Here is a 22,934-nt window from a genome sequence, read left to right on the forward strand (position 1 = left end):
GCTCGTTGGTTTCAACGAGTAAACAAAAATTATCCGTAATCGTCGTAATTCCTACTTGATACTTCGCATTGCAAAATATCGCTTCTCTAATTGTTTCCCAATAGTTTAAATCCAAATATTTTTCTTTAATTGTGATAAATTTAACGAGCAACTATTTCTTTTTGTAGCCGTACTTATTGATGGCTGCAACAAGAGAAAAATCATCACGGTTAAATTCTATGTAATATTGAAAATTCCCTCTTATATCAACATCAAATAGAAAAAATTCGAAATTTTCCCTCAATTTTTATACTTAGTTATTTAGACAATTATGTGATGCAATTTCCTTTTACACTTACCTTCGTATTCCTTATCGCACTGGACCAGCAATTCGTACCATGTAGGTCCATCTATCAAAGGTACTTCTGCAGTACCGCCATAATGCGCCGGCAAATATTTCGGCGATATGTATCGATACAATGATTTTCGGTCAGTGCCGTGGAAGATTATCTAGCGGAAGGAAAGGAAGAAAAATATATAAGTTTTAGCAAACTTGTGAATTGTGCGTAGGCATTTATTACTCGTACACGCACAAAGGACTTACCCTACTCTTCAACTTCTCTTTCAGGAATGGCTTGAACAGAGCAAACACCATGTTGAACACATATGGTTGGTTCACGACATGCAGGTTTTTTATCCTCAATGCCATCGCTTCCTGAAGCAGATCGACTATCCTCTTGGCGAACGGCGGGGTGAACTGCCACGTTTGCTGAAGGGTGAGACCGTCCATGTCGAAGATGACAATCGCGCCGGCGATCTGAGAGTTCGGTTCCAGCATGGCAGCCTCCAGATACAGCACGCATCCCTTGTAGACCTCGTCCAGACTGCACTTGTTGTGCTTCCACTTCTTGCCGAGCTCGATTATCAGGACGCGTCGACCATATTGATCACGAAGAGGCAGCACCGTCAGGATATTGTGATCAAATATATTCTTCTCTCTGCTCGGCTTGAGATTGTCATAGAGTGTCGCGTGCTTTAATTTGAAGTTGTAATAGTGCTTGATGAGATCTAGCGACGATTCGGGATAATACTTGCACGGCCTCAAAAACCTGATTAGCCAGGCATCGTTGTCCAACGGGGATTTGAGATCGATCTCGGCTGTCGGATCATCAGAAACATTTTAAACAATGGCAAGAACGTTCAACATAATTGAAAAGATTCCGAAACATATTTCTTAGATATTTTCTCACGTTAAACATACATATATATTATATATATAATATATATAATTTTATATTTACTTCGTGTTACTTTGTTAAGCTTCTTTATATTATTTAATATGCTACCTTTTAATAATTCTCTCAAGCGTGCTATTGACTCTTTTTGAAGTTCGGAGCTCTCCCTGAGCTCCTTTTTGGCCACTTCCTGCAATTCTGGGGTAGGAGGACCTAATTCGAGCTCAATCGTTTGGTTGCCGACTTTTATGCACGGCACTTCCTTTAAGTCCGATAAAAAGCTGTCTGCAAAGAACGTAATTTATTCTTAGCTAATATTTATCCGATTTTTTACACAATTATTTTTTAACAGTAATGATAAACGTTTGTAGCTTTATAAATGTAAATAAACTAATGGTGCTAATTTACTGATAATAAAAGAGAAAATTTTTGTATTGTCTCTATTGATTTATATGTCGATTAAATCTATGGAGATTAAATTGTGAGTATTATAATTATAAATTATAATATTAATATTTATAGGTATAATTTTTTCACATTCTTGCGAGAAGGAAATAAAAAGCGAGTTCATTTCTAATAACAATTATATAAAAAATTTATATACATATGCATATATTCTTAAACAATTTGTTCTCTTGGGTGACTTTTTTTCATTTCGACTTTTATAATTAATATTCTATTTTTATAAATTCATTATGAATTTCTATAAAAAGTAAATTGTTTTTCTTTCTTTTGGGTTATGCACAGAAACGATTGTTTGCACGGAAATGTAAATAGAAGCGATATATGAAATATTTGACGAAAGTAGCTTTCAAGTTATATAAATTTAGATAAGAAACTTGCTCTAGATCACACTCGTTTTCTCTTTCCCTTTCTTTTTTATATAGTATTAGGGTATAAAGACACAAACTTGCATAAGCGTATGCATAAGAAATTTTCTTATGTATATGTTTATGCGCTATGCAAGTGTGTTTATACCCTTACGCATTTTAATTAATAGGTTAAATTAATACAAGATTAAAATGTCATAATACAGAATATTTATAACAGTTTAACGTTTATAACGTTTTCGTAGTTCATCTTCTTGAAGATTAGATAATAAACATAAATAATTATGAATTTTTAAAGCACATGTTCTCACCGTTCTCAAACCAGCTTCCTGGAGCTAACATTTTTTATAATAAAAGAATAAAATACAAGAAGATTTAAAGAATGATCGATGACACGTGAATATACGATATATCTTTAATACACACGCGAACACAGCAACAATTTTACGACCAACCTATGCGAAACATGAAGTAATACTGTTACCTCGCTGACCAAGGATGATGAGTTTGCTTTTTGTGCACGAGCGACTTAATTATGTAACACATATCGCAGATATAACGAGTAATGCAGTCGGCTGTGATTTTGGAGAGGATGCAGAACAGAAATTCTCGCCGGCGTGTCACGTTTGAACAATCATTGAAAACGTGACTCAGCTGCCTGATTCGTAAACATTCAAAGGCTATGATTATGAAATTATCATTGAATTCTCACCGAATCGCGATGTAATTGCTTTTGTATTCTTGATTATTTATCATTATCACCATTTATATGATAGAATTATTTATCAAAAATATCAAGAGAATTATTTATCAAAAATTAAATATACATTTTTGATATTTTAATTCATTCTTCTTGAAATTTATTTCATTGCAATTATTTCTGAATATCATAAATTACACTAAAACAAGACTGCTAACAATAAGATAGATAGCAATTGTGTGTTCTTTTCTATTCTTCGTTCATTTAAAATATTTTTTAAATATAGATGAAAGAAAAGCGTTCGATCAAAATCTTAAAAGTTACGTTTACGAAGCATTTTTTATATTTATACACTTTAGTATTTATTTACATCGCTTTTTTGGATACATTATACTTGATATTTATCAAACTGTTTAAAAAACGACGATGAAACTTTTATATTAAGCAAATTTATTTTATCGCTGTATTGCTAATCACAGTATAATTTTATCACAAACCTTCGATTTATGTTCTTGATCAGATGTGTCTCGATTACCGAGAGAATTTTTAACAAATTACGATACAAAAATACAACAATTACGTCAAGGAAGTTATGTTATTATTTGCTGATATGACACACGATAATTTTTATGTACTTCCGTACAATAATAATATCATTATTATTATTGCGATATGCGTGATGCGAAATCAAAATCAGTGATTTGGAAGTAACGAGTCTCGTCGGGCAACCTTGATTGTACAATTGAAAGAAAAGTGACATCACTTTTAATAGATCGCGCTAATAGCTTACGCGACTTCTCGATCTCTCTTTTTTTGTTCTTCAAAGTGTAGTCGAAGGCCGTTATGTAAGAAGCGTATAATGTTAATTACTCGCTGTTTTCGACATTAAATTCATTTTACTTTCACGAAATTCACGCGGAGTGTCTCGATAAACTTGTAAATTATCAGTCGCCGCAACATTATTACGATTAATACGTATATGTATCAAAAGATAATAATACAAGCATACATACATACACATACACAGATGTTGTATACTGTATGTCGCTTAATGAACTGATATCATTAGTGCGAACCATTGTTGTGGGCAGTTCCCTGCTTCAGCTGTGTACGCCTTATCGCGCTCCAAATGAGCGTATTTTAAACGAACAACGACGAGTTTCATTCTAGATGCGTCTGCAAATCGACAAATATGTATGCGCAATTTATAATAAAACAGAGTGCAAATCACAGCTGACTCGTGTCTGAATTCGCGGGTTTTTCCGCGTCGTACGTGTCCCTGAGATCGCGAGCGTTATTATATAAGATGAAAAAAATTATTCCACATAAGTATATTTCTCTATTTTTTTCTTGTTTTTTCCGATAATGGCAGATATCGCATTTTGATCGAGTGCAATTGCGTTGCAATCTTAACGAGAGCCTGTATATTACGACAGTCATCCTTACATTGCAAATCGATAGAAAGAAAAATGTCGACGCGAATCTCATCATGGGACGTAATGAATCTTGATCGAGTGCAATTGCGTCGCGCATAACAATTATACGTAGCAATTATACGTGCCAAAAGTAGTAATTACACTCATACGTTGGCAGGAAAGAAAAAAACGTTCCGTTCCTCTACATGCGATATATAAAATTACGTAAACGGAATTAATCGGAAGGATCAAAGAACCATTTGGGAATAATTTACGCGTTGTTTTACAACATGCAGGTTTTTTTTTCTGTATTATTTATCTGATATCCGCAAATATGAAAAATAAAAGATTTTTTTAGTTTCCTGTCAATTATTTTAATTGTAAATTTTTTTCAAAGATCACTCATACGCGACTTCAATTATTTTCATTATTTTCTATGCCGAGAAATACTGATATAACCAAAAGAAAAGAGCTATTAGATGTTTGTGTGTATAAAAATATAAAATATTATAATACTTGACCAACCTATTTGTGCAGACATAAATTGTATTTCAAGTTTGGAACTCGCTTTCGCGAAGTCATTTATAAAGCGCTTCTACTTTAATAATGTATCGATTCCACGCCCGAGATATTTATTGATAGAAAAATTGAAACAATTTCTTCTTAATAAAAAAGTTAAGATTAATTTTTAATATAGGTTCTGAATTATACATATTATAAGAAAAGAAAAAATTTTAATATAAAACGGATTTCACAGAATGCGAAAAAATAATAAAAGTTTTAACTCTTACAGTTAATTTTAGATATACTTTGAAAATCGCAATTACATATAAGATTTAACTCTACAACAATATTCGTTAAAATATATTAAAGCTTTCAGAATAGAAAAAAGATTGTAGGAAAGCAATTCAAGTAAAAAAAGCATTCGATAAATACATTTCGAGCGATCTCGTCACTTTTAGATGCAAATGAAGAGGCCTTCGTCTAGATGCTCCCTTTCACTGTTTTCCACGCTTTGGCAGTCATGAATGTACTTAACTTTATTCACTTTCGAATCGATATCGAGATGTCGGCTTTGTAAACAATTGGCAGTCGACCAGAACATCCTCGTGAATTGCAATCTAAATCAGTGAATATGTTCCTCTGCTCTCTATTATCGCAATATAAATTCCAATAGAGTAGAACAAGAATAATTTTAATAATATTATTAAAAAATTGCATCTACGTAATATAGAAATTTTTTCTTAATTATACTATACTGTATGTATATACATATAATAAACACGTGATAGGTCTTATCTAATAAAATAGTATTTTACTTCATTTAAATTTTATAATTATTTTTTTTAAGCGAGTCGTTGCGCATTTTATGTGCAATTATATAAAAAAAATAGTATAATTAGTATAACATGTTCGAATAAAATTGCAGCAAAAAATTGTTTTTTGATGAAACTTTGTAATTACATCCCTCAGCAATTTTCTGTGAATAAGGTGTTATGTAATAACAAAATCAAAAATTACTCTGCGACACATCTTCACGAAAGAAAATGATAATTAGTTTCAAAGCGAGTGAGAGAGAGAAAAAGAGGAAGAGAGGCAAGACGAATGTCCTTGTACATATTCAATATCTTCGCGAGATGAGGAAGACGAGGTAGGAACTTACGACGAGACTGGGTAGGAAGTTGCATTTTGAAAGATTTATCGTTTAACATTTACGACTCCGCAAACAAGAATCGTCTGACCGGTTGATCTTTTCACGTTTGACGTATTGTGAGATTGTACAGGACAGAAAGTACAGGATAGAAACGAGTGTTTTTCGCAAAATAAAGGTGTGCCATAAATGGAACGTCAAATATTTCTTCGTACGTCGTGAAACTTCTATATTCTGTTGAAAAATGCAATGTTGATTATTTCTTTCCGGATCAACTCGCGACAGACGCAAAATTCTTGGAGATATCATTCCTTGATACCTTTGAAAATTGCTTATTAATTGCTCTCATATACTAAATAAAAGTGAGAATTCGATCGAAGTCGTCAAATCGTGTCGGATGATACGATGACGTAAAGTTTTCGCAGTAAAATTTCGTGGACCAAGTTCGTGATAATAAAATTCACCAAAAAAACCGTATTTAAGACTTTGCAGATTGCGAATTTTAGTCTCTTATTTTGAGTTCTTTATATGTCATTTTGTAATTTAAGTTAAAATAATAATAATTTATTGTCGTCATCCGTTGCCATTAATCTTAATCAGACCACGTAACGTTCTGCATACGTGAGAAATTAAGACGTTAACTTTATCCGTGTCATGATTGTTTACGTAAAATATAAATAAAACTGTCACGTCTTACTATAATATATAAAATACAAACGAGGAATCGATAATATAAAATGTAACAAATAACATATAATTATTTCTTGTTTTTCCCTCTTTTTTATGGCAAATTTTAGATAAAAAATTCGCTTCTCAGAAATCGCTGATACTACATTATTTTTTTATAGAAAAAGAGATCAATTCCAAATCGTGATCAAAGGCTTTTTAGATGAAAAAAGAAATAATAATGTGATGTAAGATTTAATGCGGGAGAGACTCGCGCATATCTTATATCAATATCAATTAATATGAAATGTAAAATTTTTTTTACTCGAGAATTTTAATTCCCAAGGTAGAGTTCTATTGGAACGGTATGGCAAAGAGTGTCTTTTTATGTGTCCTATCTGTGTCATGGTCACGGAGAAATTGCTTCATGGAATCAAGACTTGTTTTGAGTCTACTCAACTAACTTACTTGTAGCACAAGAATATATATCGAGTGCGAAAAATATCTTTATGAAGAATTTGAAAAGATTTTTACATACTTGCTTTTGAAACCTTTCGAAAACATCGAAATGGTCGTATAATATTTTAATAATTCTCGACCTTAACATTTAATTTCTAAAATATTTATAAGCTTGTTGACACAAATCATTTCTTTTATCATCGTTATTTAAAATTTATTATTAATTTATTATAAATTTATTATAAGCTTATAAGTTTATTTTACATACATTAATATAAGAAGTTATTTCTATAGATTAAATTAGATTAGATTAAATAAAATATTATATATCAAATAAATGAATATCAAATGTATGAATAAAAAAATGTATGATGCGCCTTTATAGATCGACTACAGCCCGGTAACATTTTGTACAGATACACAAGTAATTTTTTTGAATTGCTTTTTTTGTTAAACAAAAAATATATAGTTTAGTCAAAGTTATTCTAATGTTAACTGTCCGATTGTAATAATTTTAATAATATGATACCAGCTTCCGTATTAACATAATTTTAACGTTCTTATACATAGACATATCTTCGAATTATAAATGTTTTTGTATGAAAAAGACTGAGTACAGTCGAAACGTTTACCCTTTAAATATATTATAATAACAATAATACTTTAACACCGAAAATTTGTAGCTCGTTTTAGTTGGCCTTCTTATCCTCTTATTTAATGAATTTTTGAAATTTATACGAGCCTTATTTAATTAATTTATTATTTAAAAAAATATATAAATATTTACATTATTTTAAGGTCAATTATGTAAGATGCACAGTCGTAAATAATATATTGTGTAATCGATCAAGTATAGCGTTATAACGTGAGTAAAATTTTAAGATCGCGAAAGTGCACTGCTAGCAAAGTTTTGTAATCTCTATGAGATAAGAAACATGCTAAGTTTAACACGTGGAATGACGAATTAACGAATTTCCAAACTACAGAAAGTAAAACGCGCTAAAACTCAGGGGCGATATAATTTCAAGACTTGATTTTTCAAAGTCTGTTTAATTTTTTGACAATTTCTCTTACACACATTAATATTGTTATAATTGCGAGAAACACAATTGACAAGATATCTCTTGAATGTGATCATACTGAAGCTTTACTTACGTTTTAATGGAAGATTTAGTTCCGAACACATGATCTCAGCAACAGTGAAAAAACCGACTTACACGTCGAAAATTAAAATAAAGGAAGAAAAATACTTTGCTGACGCAAACGATCGACGTTAATACGCGCGTCTACAAAATAAGACACGTAAATGTGAATGGCATTCGGATGTTTATCTGTTTTATACGTGCACTGACATACACTCACGTTTAAAAGTTAGAAAGTTGACGTGATATCATAAATGCTTTCAGCGTTCAGATTCAAGGTTCTTTTAAATTTAATTCAAGTGTATCGATTTCTTAATAGAATTCGAGATACATCGATTCGAGACATATAATTCGCTTTGAGATATATTAGCTACACAGCGCTTCATTAAATTTATTAAATTATAAAACGTGTATCCAATACGCGCCTTTTGACATGTATGACTCGTACAACTCTTTCTTTACGGACTTATAAAATACAATGACATTTTCGGCCGAGGAAAGAAGTGATAGTTATGTGTATGTGTATGATTACAGATGCACTTTCGTTTAAGAAAATTATACTTCGTACTCACTATTTGGTATCGGTGACATGATGCGCCTGGGCGTATCGATACGAATTGTATCAGCTACAAACACGTGAAATTACCAGAGGATAATGTGCAAAATCGAACGGTCCGTCTGACACCGAAAAACGATCGAAAATGAGACCGGTTTCGCGCTCGACCGCTCTTATACGTCGTGATCTTCAGGGTCAAGAAGGTAATAGTAAGGCAGTTGTCGTGTCGATTTTTTCAACATACAAGCTCATGTCAACTTACATCGCCGCATGCGAATGATATACGTGATATATATGTGTGACGTAATTTTATTGTTCCTCTATCATCAACATTATATATATTATGTGGTGATAAACAGTGCGATATCATTATGGAACTCTACAGGCAGAATATGACGACAGATGTGGCCGATTAATCGACACATTGCCGGAGCGATGATTGTTGTATGAATACGTACGTATCATATAAATTATAAATATTCATTCGTGATCACGTCAGCGCGATTATGTCGAGAGACGAGCGTTGTGCAAAATTCTCGTTTCGTATGCTGTTTTTTTTTCTTTTTTTAGAGATATGTCGAAAATGAAGAAGAGATACTTCAATGACAATTTCTCGATTAAGGATTTAAAACAGAGAATTTTTCTTCGACGTAATTTGTTTATACGGAAAATTTTTATAATGAAAATAGTACTGTCAGTGTTGAGACTGTATGTGTATGCACTTATCGATCGTCACAATTGTCATCCATAATAAATGCTATAAGAAACGCGATATATAATGCGAATATAAACTTGACAAACTTTTTATTCGTCGTGACCATTAATTATTTAAAAATAATGGATAAACATTTGATTAGACAACAACGTAGAATTGTTAGTGTTATAAAAATGTTTCACGTTAAATATAAAACGTTTTTATAACACTAACAATTCTGCGTTGTTGTCCGATCAAATATATATATATATATATATATATATATATATATATATATATATATGTAAATAATATATGAATTTCGCTTGTTATTTACCATTTTATCATTAGTCGTAGAAATTAAATGTTTATATACAACTTATGATAAATACACACAAATATGAGAAGAATACGAATAAAAAAAAAAAAAAAAAAAAAAAAAAAAAATTCTCTGCTTTCTGATGTAATTTATGAGATTTTGGCATTAAGGATGACGATAAATTTCGTACCTGTTTGAATTGCCTTTCTTCCAATTATCATCTCAATGCTGTTTGAGTCCATTGATCCGATTCCGTCGAATTCGATTAGTATTGTTCGACTGATGAGCGGCGCGATCAAATTAATTGACTGTCCGACACTCGCTGAAGATGGCGTCTACTTTGTAAAGTGAACTCGATGCTAGTGCTGACCACCGATACATCCCTTCCTATATAAATGCATATGAATTTCGCGTCATTCTGATCTTTAACCTTCCGTCGCTTCCTATACGCAATGTATTTTTCTCCTCTCGCGAATCGCTATGTTCTCAATAATTCAAATACGTGATAATCAACAATCCTGCTGGAGGCAAAACAAAAGACAAGATTAGAAATTACCACAGGATATTATTTTATTCTTTCGTTATACTAATCTCTACTCTTATAAAAGATATTCTCCTCATTTTTTGTTTTCTCGTGTTTCACATATTTCTTTATATTATATATATAATTATTAATTATCATTTATTTTGAATCGCCTAAAGCAGTTATTTCATTTTTTCACGCACTTTTTTTTAATTAGAAAATTATAATAAACAATTTCCTTTTACTTGCTATTTTTGTTAAGAAAAATTGACAATTCCAAATTGATCGAAAAAAATCTGCCGAAAAATAATTTGTATAAAAGAGAAATATGTACATTATACTTTTCAAGTACATACATGTATACCATATACATGTATATCACAAGAGAGTTATAAAATTTGCAAAAAGGAAGCCGGGAGAGAGGCAACTCACACGTACTTGTACATTTCCTGATCCTATTCATTTTTTAATGCGTAAACTAAATTCATATATTATCTAATAAATATAAATCAGATGTGACTCTGTGATATTTATGTATAATATTAAAATTCAATAAGATAATCCTCTGTTTTCATACGATAATAAATCTGATTCATTATCGAATATCACTTTGTTTATTTAAAAAGTAAATAAATTAATTTATAAGCTCTATGCTATTTAAACGAATTTATTCAATTTAATGAGTACTATGAGTTTTCAAACTTCTAAATCGTGTTTTTTCAATATCTTGTATTTTACACGTTATTTAAACATGACAAGTTTATTTTTTATTGTAATTTTCGATCTAATACACTGATAATTGGTGTCGATAAAAACTACTTCTTACATAACTCTGATCGGCAGAATGCAGTAAAAAACGATCATAATCAACTTAGTTAGGCCTGTTTCTAACGTCGATTAACTTTAACCTACGGTTAAACTATATCTTTGTCTTTTTTCAGATACGTTTTTAAAAAGAGACAAAGATATAGTTTAACCGGAGATTAAAGTTAACCGATGTTAGTAGAAACAGACCTTAATCTGTTTAAAATTTATGTTGTATTTATGTAATATTCATTTTTATGGTAAAGATTACTTATATATATATAATTCGTTTATTTCAGCTTATCGCCAAGAAAGGAACTTGGTTTACATAACTGTATCTTAACCACACTCATCCATCCACACTTCCTTACATACTCTCTTCTAGTTTCTTATTACTATCTCTAGAGCCTATAATAGACAAAACTATATTATCCTATCTCTTTAAGTGATTAATAGTAAAGATTACTTATAATTTTTACCAAGACTTTTTTCAATATTATTAAGTTATATTGAATATACAGGGTGAATCACCTAACTTGACAAGCTTATAATAAATCATACAATACTTGCTATATAAAAAAATTGTTTAAACAAAAGTTGCATCAAGGATCTCATAATATCAAAGATAACATATTGTAGAATAATCATTTTTTGCTATGTAGCTGCTAGTTGCAAATTACATACTTTTTCTAAAAACAACTATGAGTTTTCTTTACATTAATTGATTCTTTTCGTTATTTTGTACATAAAAGTATTTAGGTAAAATCATTAAAAAATAAATATTTTACGAGATTTATAGATTATAGATATTTTATAGATATTTATAGATATTTTATAGTTTATATATCAAATAATATTATGTCAAATTAAAGTACATCTCGTAAACTATTCAATTATTGGTCATCCTACTTTTTTAATATTTTATGCCGAATATTGTGAAAAATCGATTTATGTAAAAAAATAAGATGGTTCTGTTATTTTAAAAAATTCAAGATAACCTTTATATTTCTCGATTATACAATATGTCACCCTTGATATCACTTTTTTATCACCAGCAATTTTTATTTAAACAATTTTTTCATATAGCAAGTACTGTACTATTTATTCAAGGTTGTTAAGTTAGATGACTCTCATCCTATACATATATGCTCAATAAGATTTCCTTAAATAATTTATTTATACATGTAATCTATATGCAACTAAAGCATTTCATTTTATAACATTTTTCAATCTTATTTTAAAAGTTATATTTAGTAGAAAATGCATTTTCCTTTTTTTTTTATCTCTTCTAAAAAAATATAAACGCGGAAGTGTTTACAGAAACGATCGGTGTGCGAGATACATAAATAATTAAAAAATAATTTTTTATAAAGAACAACTGCAACGTGTCACTGGAGGACGTCCGGTCAATATTACAAGAACGCGTTATATTGAACACGTGATGAATCGTGAAAGGCGATCGACAGGTTCTCAACAGCTGGACTAAATTCCGATTTCCTTCTATCGATTCTACGAACATCGGAATTAAAGATTATTACATCGCTAAATACAATGATGAAAAAAACACGATGGGCTGTGGAAAATTTTAAAATATAGAAAAAAGTTTGTTCTGCAGCAGGTATTAATGTAATTATTTTTTTTATTAATTGTATAGTGCTAGTTATCTTAATTTCGCATTCGCTCAGATTTGTTTGTTTATAATCGCTTAAATGACGTAATCTTTGCATTTTTTTGGCACGTACAAAAAAATATAATTGCAAATGCGTTTTTTTTACATGCATGCAATTTAGTATTTAATACGACGAGTGTAATTATCTAGAGAAAAAAAAATGTGTATTCAGATTTGTATTGAAGATTAAATCCGTTGCGTATAAGATCGAATGTATGAGAAAGGAGACTTTGTCGTAATTCTCAAAATCTATTAAATATCGACGCGATTTCTTTCTTATATCTTTTTCGAAAATTTAGAAGGAGAAACGGGCTTCTGACCATGCCTTATATTTGCTTCATTATATCAGATTGACCGACTTTTTGTTTGCTTAACTTTGCATAAGTTTTCGCAACACGTGCATACGTCAGCGGAATACGCGGAAAAATAATTAACGATAAAACAAAACACAAAGATCAGGTACGCGCTGTTTAATGGATGTTTGTCTTATCTCGAATTATCTCTAAGCTACTTCCGCTACTTCGAAACGTGTTAGCAAGAAATATTGCACTTTTTGTTCTTCCATCTCTGCGGGCATGATAATGTCTAAGCTATTAAGAAAGAAAAGATCAGAAAATAATTTAAGAAACAAGAATAAATAAACGAAAAAATGGCATAATCTCAAATGTCATGTTGGATTAAAATAAAACAATTTACTTTCATAAAATAAGCTTCTGACTTCTGATTTCGATCGCTTTTGATAATGCGCTCTGTGTATATACTTTACGCACGTAAAACACTTCTTTTAAAACTGTATGTGTCGCATATTAAAATATTGGTATCATTAAACAATTTCATAGATTATTTTATTATTTTATTTTAAATATATATGCCAAAAATCTGAGCAATCTGATTCTCTGTCAGATCAGCTTGAAAATGATTTAACATCTAGGTTCTTATAAAAAATATCGAATATCACGTATTTTGTATCGATAAATTTGATGGAGAAATAACATTGTTGGTTAAAATTAAAATTTTTCATATTTACTAACACAACTCTTTTTGCAGCATTTGTGTAAAGTTTCATTCGGAGATTCACTGATTCGTTTGAAAGTTATTCAGCTAAAATTACAGTAAAACATGATGCAGAGTAATTAGGGGTGTACCAATTGATCAATAAATTATTTATTTTTGCAGAGAGTATTTACGTTAAAAAATTGTCTGTCATCGATCAGAAAGAATATTAATTACAAATATTTTTTATCAATAAAAACATGTTAAGAATCATATTAATTTGAAATATTTTAAATCTCTGCATACTCCAAATTTATTTACTTGAAATTTTTTTTAGATAATAGATTAAGAAGTATATTATTATTATTATTAAAATTCATTTTTTTAGCTAATATTATACACAGCCTCTTGTTAAATTCTATATGCACACTTCTAATACATATATATATATATATATATATATATATATATATATATATATACATATATATATTATTTTCTTAATTATTTAGATGCGGCTGAAGCAGAGTATTTTTTAATTGTAAAACATGCTTAAACAAAATATAACTATACCGTCTAGCAAAAATATCTTGAAGAAAGTGTATTGATGACACTTCGTTATGTTGGTTGATTCTATAACACCCGAAAATGAATAAGAGCATCTATTTATCTAGATTTGTAACAATTAGTGAATTAATTCACTTCGAGCAAAGATCCTTTTTCAATTTTTTATTTTATGATCTGCGTGTCAAAGTTCAATGTTCAGTTGCAGATTATAATATTATATATTCATTATAAAAACAAATGAAGAGAATGACGCATGGAAAAGAAACGGATAAATTATGCTCATTGCACAAGTGGATTAATAAAAACGAACAATTTAGTCAGCTAATTATCATTCAAGTAGAACATATTAACATTACAGATACACGTTCCACAACTCATTGCGGGAAATATTTCGCAACGTCATCAGATTTATCAAGATTATTAAAAGTTATCGAGTAAAATGCTTAAAAGTTATGAAATGTTGATATATGTTTAATATATGCAATCGTCCAGAAATTTTCTACATCCGTGTAATCTAATTTTATTAATATTTATTGGATAATATACATATATTCATTCTCGTATTATGAGTTCAATCAAGTATCAAGAGACATTTATATTTAGAGATGCAGGGAATGGAGTTTCATAAGATCCGCTTGTGCGTGGCTGTTAACTCTGCTTCTAGTCAGTTTATGCAGTTATATATCGTCGATATATCGTGCATTCAATTAATATTTAATGCAAATAACGCGTGAGGTATATATGGTATATAGTACGTACAGTTGATATTTAAATAAATCTGTAAATTTTTTCTCCACGCATTTAAATCGGCAGCATTAAAAATAAATGCAAGCCTTAATACATTGTTTAATAAAAAAAATTAAAATAATAAAAAAAAATTATATATACATATATATATATATATATATATATAATTTAAAAACTTTAATTATTATTAATAAGAAAAGCAAAGCGGGACTTTTGCATATTAATCGGCCATCCAACGTGTAGGTATATATATATACCATAAATGCCAATGGTCGAATTATCGAGCGGAAGTCTATCTACTCTCATATTATCGCTCATGTAGCGAAGAAAGGCAAAGCTCTGTTTGTTCACACACATGCACGCCTACATACGTCTGTGTGTACACATATACGTATTCGCAATCTTGCACGATTCCCCGGCCAGTATATGCTTTGTACAAACATACTGGGTTTCTCCGAGAGCTCGTGTGCTTCCGACTTCTCAGATAAATTTAGTTCTAATCTCTCGAACGACGATTTTCCTTTCTACAGGCGTAGTTGTTCGATGGTCTTTTGCATCGTTTAGTGAGAGTTCAATGCGTGAGAATTACATAAGCGTTTTAAACGGTCATGCAGGTATGTATATACGCATGTGTGAAAGCGTGTCTCGTTCTATGCACGATGCACGATGTAGCCTAGTCAGTGTTAGACATCAAAGGTCACGTCAAAGCCTTAACATCTTATATAAATTAATTTCATCAAAAATATAGGATATCTTTTTTCCAATTTTAAAAAATATTAAAAGAAATATACATGTGATAAAAAGTTTAAATAAAAAAAAAATTACAAAAAAACAAAGCGATATAAATAATGATCACTGTTTACATTTCTGTCAAGGAAGAAATTCGCATTGATCTTTCTCCTTCTCTCTTGCTCTCTTCGTGACATTTTAATTCGTATTTCTTTTTGAAGATATCCGTCTCTCTGATAGTGCTATCTTTGTGAATCTTTTCAATGTTGTGCTCTCGCCGTTATGAAACTCCCTCATTATGTTACTCCTCATTAAGCTAACCCGCGGGTAAGCATGTGTCCGCGTGACAGGTATAATTTCGCGAGTTCTCCGCATCTCTTAATTCCGTGCGTCTCTCCCTCATAATCCTCTCGTAATACAGCAATTCTCATAATAAGAGATTTCATTCTCAAAGCGCCGTTGCTGCGAGACTTTCTAGCCCGAACCAATGGAAAACGAGTATGTATAACGGGAATAAAACAAGATCAGTATCTCGTTAGATGGTACATTAAAATCACTGGAATTTCACTGTTAAATCGAAAGAAAGAAGAAACAACCAACTTTCTGACGCGATTGAAAGCACAGTCAATTAAAAATTACAACTCGGCCAATGAAAGTGTATTTTGCGATTCTCGCCAACGAGATAATATCTATTCGGAGTATGATATATCAGCTTTCAAATATTTTTTCCACGTAATTAGAAGAAAATGATATTAAATATGAGTTCAATTAAACGTATATTATAAATTGAATCAATTAACTTTGACAGAGTCTCGTTCATCCTTGATCTTCATGCTTGACCAAAATTATCTCTCACGACGCAGTTAATTCATTTGTTTTGTAATTTTATCAGTATTCTATGGCCGGTATTCATAGTCCGATCTTATATTTAAGATCATCTTAAGTCTGATCAGAGGTTGACTTATAAGATCCCATTCAACCAATCAAATGGCTGCGTAGCGTCTCAAGCTCGGATTTAAGACGATCTCAAATATAAGATGGGACTATGAATTCCGTCCTATGTAAATCTATCTAGTATAAAAAAATTTATAACTTTTTTATTATTTATTTTTATTATCTATTTTATTATCTTTTTCTATTCTCCAGAAAATGATATAATAAATTATAAGCATCCGCGGAAACAATTAACAATAATTTGCGAGAAAAATCTTCGCTGTGTATTCTACTATAAGAAAATTTATAACTCTTTTATTATAATATATTCTGTCATTGTTCTCTAGAAATTTATAACCAATTATAAGAGAATCGTACAGCGAATAATAATTTGCGAGTAAAGTGTACGATGTGTATTAAATCTTTGCTGTATATGATTAATTATTAATTCTAAATGTCACTATTTTGATAAAAAAGAAATAATGCTTAAAATGGAAAAAAGGAGCAAGTTTCGATAATAGCACAAAAAATGCATGCTGCTCTTACAATTGCTTTGCCATTAAATCCACGACACGGTGTTGTCGCTCGCGACGCCGTTTATTAATGAATATCCTGGGTGATACGATGCGTAACGAAACGATTCATGATTTTTACGAAGTGCGAAATGGAAGTTGTCTATACGTGTGACGATGCGTGAACGTGACGATTAATTTTATTATCAATCATGCCGTAAGTCTCAAGGTGTGCGGCCCCGACAGATCCAATCACATGTATTTTTTTCCCCTATTAAAATAATGGTAGGCAGCGAGCCTCGTAATCTTCTCTTTTGCATTTTCACCCACTCGATGAAAATTACGACTGTACAAAGCAATCCAGCGTAACGCCGCGCTGTCGAACGACATTTAATTATTTTTTTCCCTCCGAGTCAGTTCATCAGACTAACAATACGACAAGTCCGAGTAATCTCTTTTCTTTTTTAAATGAAAAAGAAAATTGGAGAGAATTTATTTATATCGCTTTTTCCGCTACAATAATATTGTGCCGGAACCTATTAAATGTCAGCAGACGAATACGAACAATTCCACCAAATTAATGTAGAATTTTATCAGAGATCCGGGGCTCGACGTGAAACAGATACCATTATTATACGTACACGCTACGTATATTTAATGTTGTTTTATTATTGCGCTAATTATTAGTTTCTTAAAATAATTTCCGTAAAATCAAATAACTCGAACGTATCGATAAGCCGGATATATGCATTGATTAATTTGAATTACGGAGAGCGTACTGCATCGTGAATTTATATCTCATTTACTGATTGTATTACACCCTCGTATGCACACACGTACATTAATTACAACGGAAATTAATGAGATAGCCTCATTTCACAATGAAATCGCCTAATACTAGCCGCGAGACTTACCGCTATATCTGTTGCACATTAATTATGTGGATCAAAGCTACAGAGGGATTATCAGTCATCTATACCCTGCTTTTAGTCTCGCAATAGTTATTTAATGCGCAATTACAAATCTTGGTTCAATAATAAAACTACATACATCATTTATATCTTTATCAATCTGTGCACAAGAGAATGAATTATTTTCTCTCTCATTCGCGTCAGATTCTTTTCTTTCATCCGTATACGCACTCGTTCCTCACGGAAGACCTGGATAAGCAGCCTCGTGAGAATGCATGTATGCATACGCAAGATGATAAATATTTTACGTCAAAGTGGCGCAGCGAGCCTTTAATCTAATTAAGCGATGCGCGGAACAACGGTATCGCAAATCAGAATCCGTGGCGCGGAAGCCGATGATGATTCTTTAACAGCGCCGTGACGTGAGATAAATCTAGACCCTCCAGGAACACTATAGCTGGGTCTCGAGCGGAGTTCACGTGCGAGTAGTAAACGACGACCCTTCCATCGGTTCTCGATGGAAAGGCGATTGTGCCGCGGTCGTGCAACTTTCTCGCCGCCGGAATCGCAAATGCGGAAGAGGTCGGATAGTAAGTAAGTACTCGAGTAGCCGCTTATGACCGATTCGCCGATCAGTGCCCGCAGGATCGCTGTCCCGTAAGGATCGGAAACGAGAGAGAGAGTGATCCTCTACGACTCTACGAGCTCCTGCGCGCGAGCTTCCTGCAGGCTCTCCTCTTTCCGGTGAGTCGCGTCGCTCAAACGAATTCCGCGGATCGAAAAGAAAAATGACCCGGGACCCTTGACTTTTGATCAGCGTGAATTGCAATTGCTAATATCTCTCGACGGAGATCTCAATTCTCGCGTTCATTAAGTATTCATTAAGAGCCGCGCGAATTTACTTTGACGATCGGTGGAAATCTGTTTTTTCTTGAAGAAGTTTTTCCACTTTGTGCACATTTTCTGTTTATAAATGGAAATATTACTGTAGTAAAAATTTTATATGAGATGACACGACATCGCACAATGTCGATGTTTGCAATTGTAAAATAATGAGCATTTACGATTCGCGTATTTTCAGTTGTCTCGTAATTGAAAATTAAATATGTACAAAGTTCAAAGAATCGTCTAAAGGTACACATGTAGATGTTTATATACTATTTATCACACGTCTTAAATCTTGCACAAGTTAACGCGCGCGCGAAAAAAAATGAAAGGATTTTGTCTTGAAGGTCATAATACGACTATGCTTTTAAAACCGTTTAAAACCGTTTCTTTTTTCTGCTGCACTTTATCATTATCATCATCGCGAGATGAAAAACATCATTAGAAAGAAAGAATCAGCGCGAATCAGCTGAAATTTATTGCGTGCATAAACGCACGTTTATAATTATCAAGACTGCGCTCAAAATTATTTGTTATTTATAATTAATCAATTAATTATGGGCAATACAAGCGTACGTTAATTAATTAATTATAAAAGATATAGTAATTAATTACTTGTGTATACTGATATATTTTTATGAATCCACCTTTCTAATAACGATTCTCATTAGGATGAGGATTGTTTTATTGTACAGTGAAAAGACTAGTAGTAGTTTAATCCGCAGGTACTTGTAGGTATGAGCAATATCAACGTCATTAAGATATTTTAAGATAATTAGAAACCTTTGATATGAGCTTTTTTAATGATAAAAAGACATCAGCTGATAAGTAGAAAGTCGGAAATTTGCATTTTTCAGCGAACAACTTTAGCAGAAGACCCCTACATAAAACTGTGCGATGTAATTTTTATTACACGAGACTATATACTGTTGCATATCGACAGGCGTTGTTTTAAATCGACGCGATCGGATATACATATATACTCTCGAACAAGTTTTCGCGATTAGAGACAAGAGAGAAGAGCGAATTTTTATTTGTTTTTTTTCGATTATCACCTCCGCAGAAGATGAAGATTGATGTAAAAGCATTTGTTACATCACGGATGAGTTAGCGTGATTCGCAAAAAAGGAGAACTCATTTACAGAGCGATTTATCATGCTTTCAAAGACCAACCCTAAGAGATCTCAGTGTTTCCCACAAACGTGAGAGCCGATCTTTATACAGGATAATCCATGTAAAATCTTACAAACTATTTTCTCGAAACCTATTAACGAAATCTTAAAGATAGCGGCAAAATTCTCTCATAATGTTTCACAATTCATTGTGAATCACTTTATATAGAACAAACGAAGTACTCTGTGGACCATTCTGTATATATGAAACGCCTTAAAAATCTCTATCGTATCTTTTCTTAGCTGCTTTCTACAGTTTTATCACAATCGGGCATATCTTTCCTGGGGAAACATGTTCCAAGACAGTGATAAAAAATAATTAATATAATATAATTGCTACATACATATGTGGTAACAGCAGACGAGTTGCGTTTATGATTGTTTTTTATATATAATATATATATATATATATATATATATATATATATATATATTACACTAAAACACTAATTAAAGGAAATTGATGCACTCATATAAATGAAATTAATAAAAACTTTCTAAAATACAAAAAAATATGCATCCGCTAATGCAATATTTCTCACAATTAGACGATTGCAACAGTATTACGGTTTCACCATTACAATGTACATCCTTGTGATATTTCGCGATCGAAGTACATACAATAAACGCGACGACAGCGAAATCAAACGATTTCGAAAAATTACGATAAATAGACCTTTCGTATTGCAATCTAGATGCGAGAGGAAATTATCATTATTATTATCATTGCACCGACATATTTGTGATGTAATAATCATCAAAAACGACGGAGAAAGCATACTCTAATAACATGTACTTACGATTAGATTACATCACACAGACATCGTTGCATGTCGACAGACTAGGCATGAATTTTCATGCTCCATCACGTATAATGACACACATCCATGTAAATTCGAGAGACGTGCGGATATTCGCACTTATAGAGACTCGCATATGCATCTCTCTCACGATTGACGATTTAGAATTTAGATGGATTATCTGGCGAATTATCTGCGGATAATAGACTTTCATCCAGACGATCATTCTCGAAGAGAGTCGAATTATATTTATAAATCTCCCCTTTATTTTACGCGCGGAATTCTTTCGTCGATAGTCGCGCGACAATCGATCTAATGATCCGGAGAATGGAATCTTTGTCCGCGCGTTCTTGAGCAGACGTCAACAATGTGCGTGAGTGAATGCATGAGTGCGTGAGTACATGTCAGCGTTACCATACCGTGAAACGCAGTCGTTAGTGAAAGCATCAGACGGTGGATGTGCAACAGGATGACCATGACACATTTTTCGCAACACTTTGTCTCTATAGTATAATTCCCCAGGTGCAATCTGTATTTAGGTCAAAAATTGTGTCCTTCCCTTTTGTTCGCGGAGTAAAAAAAAACTTTGGTCAACTGCTTCTCATTTTTTCTTTGTCTCTCTCTTTCCGTATCGTCACGTTAAACTAATGATTCACAACACACTTGTTATTCTAAATATTACGCACCGTTCGTTATCTTTGCGACAGATTCTGCAAAACTTTTCCCCGTTGCGGTATGATTTGCAAATAGCTTCGTTCTATTATTCGCTTTAATATCATACACATACATATGTATACGCATACAATATTGTGTGCCAAGTATATGTATAAGTGATAGCGTGATGACATTATACAAGAAACTATGTACATGTCATAAATAATGAGCGAGTTAAAATAACTTCTAAAGATACCTTAGAAGTTTTCGTGCGCACACACACACACACACACACACACACACACACACACACACACACACACACACACATGCTCGTGAAATATCATAAGTTTCATACGCTTTCAATAATCTTGCTTCATAAATTCCAGAGGAGCGATTGAAAACTCACGTCGCAGCTTCTGAAGAGCATCGCGTGAGTAGCCGAGTAGACCTTGAGAAGAGATTATGATTTAAATTCAATTCCAACGAATCTCAAATATCGCAAACAAAAACACTGATGCAAATCAAAACTTTCTTCTTCATCGATGTAAAATTAATTTATATATTTTTACACGCCAATCTATTTCTCCTGTTCGCGATTCTTTTTCCCAATTCTTTCATTATCAATTTCCACCGAGAGAAAGAAGCACACTCGACATTTATAAAAGTATCCGCATCATCGGATGAATCACACTCGACTCGTCGATTTGTCGAGTGGAGATAAATAATGTTTTACGTTGATGATTCAACAAAACTCTGTTACGCGAGACGTGATGCGAGAAGAATCGAGCGAAAGAAGAGGCATTATAATGAAAGCTAGCTCGAAGAAAAAATATGTTTAGCAGTTGGAGAAACATTTTTTTCTCCTGTTCCCTAATTACTTGCGAGAAGGCAGCCAATAAAACCGTGTTCTCACGGCCGCAACAATGTAAGACGATGTAAGGAGGGCCCACGCTTGGCGGACACGCGAGAAGACGCACTAATAACCGTGCAAGACGCCCAACTACCTCGCACATTCGCGCAAAGGTTTTCGACGGTGAAGCATAAAGTAAGAGGAAAGAACCAGCCGCGGTACCACCTTGCTGAACCGTGCGCCAGTTGCGTCATCGTCGCGAACAGTGTCGTACTCGCGGAAAATTGCATCTGCGCCCTTCACCACACAGTGTGTTCCTCCGGCTCTCTCTCTCTGCGGAGGAAAAGTTAAATCCATAAACGTATCTCTCCGAACCAGTCGTTCTCCATTGACATAGAGATCGCGAGAGCCTTTTCTAAGTGTTTCGACAATATAAAGCTCTAAAAGCGTGCACTTCCGCGCGCAATTTTAAATCTCTTCTTCTCTGTGTGTGCATGTATGTGTTTTCGTATGTGTGTTTATGGTAATTATATGTG

At 32.3% G+C, this 22,934-nt stretch overlaps 2 protein-coding genes and 1 long non-coding RNA gene across 8 annotated transcripts in view; 1 reads left to right on the forward strand and 2 right to left on the reverse strand.

The window, feature by feature from the left end:
* On the reverse strand, window positions 1-10,020 carry LOC145938819 (alpha-tocopherol transfer protein-like). Of its 4 annotated transcripts, none has more exons than XM_083042602.1 (5): window positions 9,837-10,020; window positions 1,326-1,499; window positions 584-1,137; window positions 339-489; window positions 1-183 (listed from the first exon to the last, which is right to left on the reverse strand). In XM_083042602.1, exons 1-5 carry the CDS (start codon window positions 9,886-9,888, stop codon window positions 152-154), a joined length of 963 nt encoding a protein of 320 aa, XP_082898728.1. In that variant the 5' UTR covers window positions 9,889-10,020; the 3' UTR covers window positions 1-151. The 4 variants fall into 4 exon arrangements, with proteins under 4 accessions (XP_082898728.1, XP_082898731.1, XP_082898730.1 ...); XM_083042605.1 differs by lacking the exon at window positions 9,837-10,020 and adding an exon at window positions 8,650-8,806; XM_083042604.1 differs by lacking the exon at window positions 9,837-10,020 and adding an exon at window positions 8,091-8,240.
* Window positions 9,909-22,660, reverse strand: LOC145938820 (uncharacterized). Of its 2 annotated transcripts, none has more exons than XR_014425741.1 (3): window positions 22,427-22,660; window positions 21,955-21,996; window positions 9,909-10,033 (listed from the first exon to the last, which is right to left on the reverse strand). It is a non-coding gene; the product is annotated as an uncharacterized LOC145938820 (long non-coding RNA). The 2 variants fall into 2 exon arrangements; XR_014425742.1 differs by having other exon boundaries at window positions 10,031-10,167.
* The window catches only part of LOC145938817 (alpha-tocopherol transfer protein), a 13,527-nt gene continuing 6,018 nt past the window's right edge, over window positions 15,426-22,934 (forward strand). Inside the window, exon 1 of one of the 2 annotated variants that reach the window (XM_083042594.1) lies at window positions 15,426-15,563. In XM_083042594.1, coding sequence (XP_082898720.1) covers window positions 15,558-15,563 — 6 coding nt within the window. In that variant the 5' untranslated portion in view covers window positions 15,426-15,557. Of the gene's footprint in view, window positions 15,564-22,599; window positions 22,922-22,934 lie in introns of those variants that run through there. The other variant, XM_083042595.1, reaches the window with a different exon arrangement.

The sequence above is a fragment of the Prenolepis imparis genome, unplaced genomic scaffold, assembly GCF_030444845.1.
Source record: "Prenolepis imparis isolate NDT839.2.m4 unplaced genomic scaffold, iyPreImpa1.0 SCAF_7, whole genome shotgun sequence".
NCBI lineage: Eukaryota > Metazoa > Arthropoda > Insecta > Hymenoptera > Formicidae > Prenolepis > Prenolepis imparis.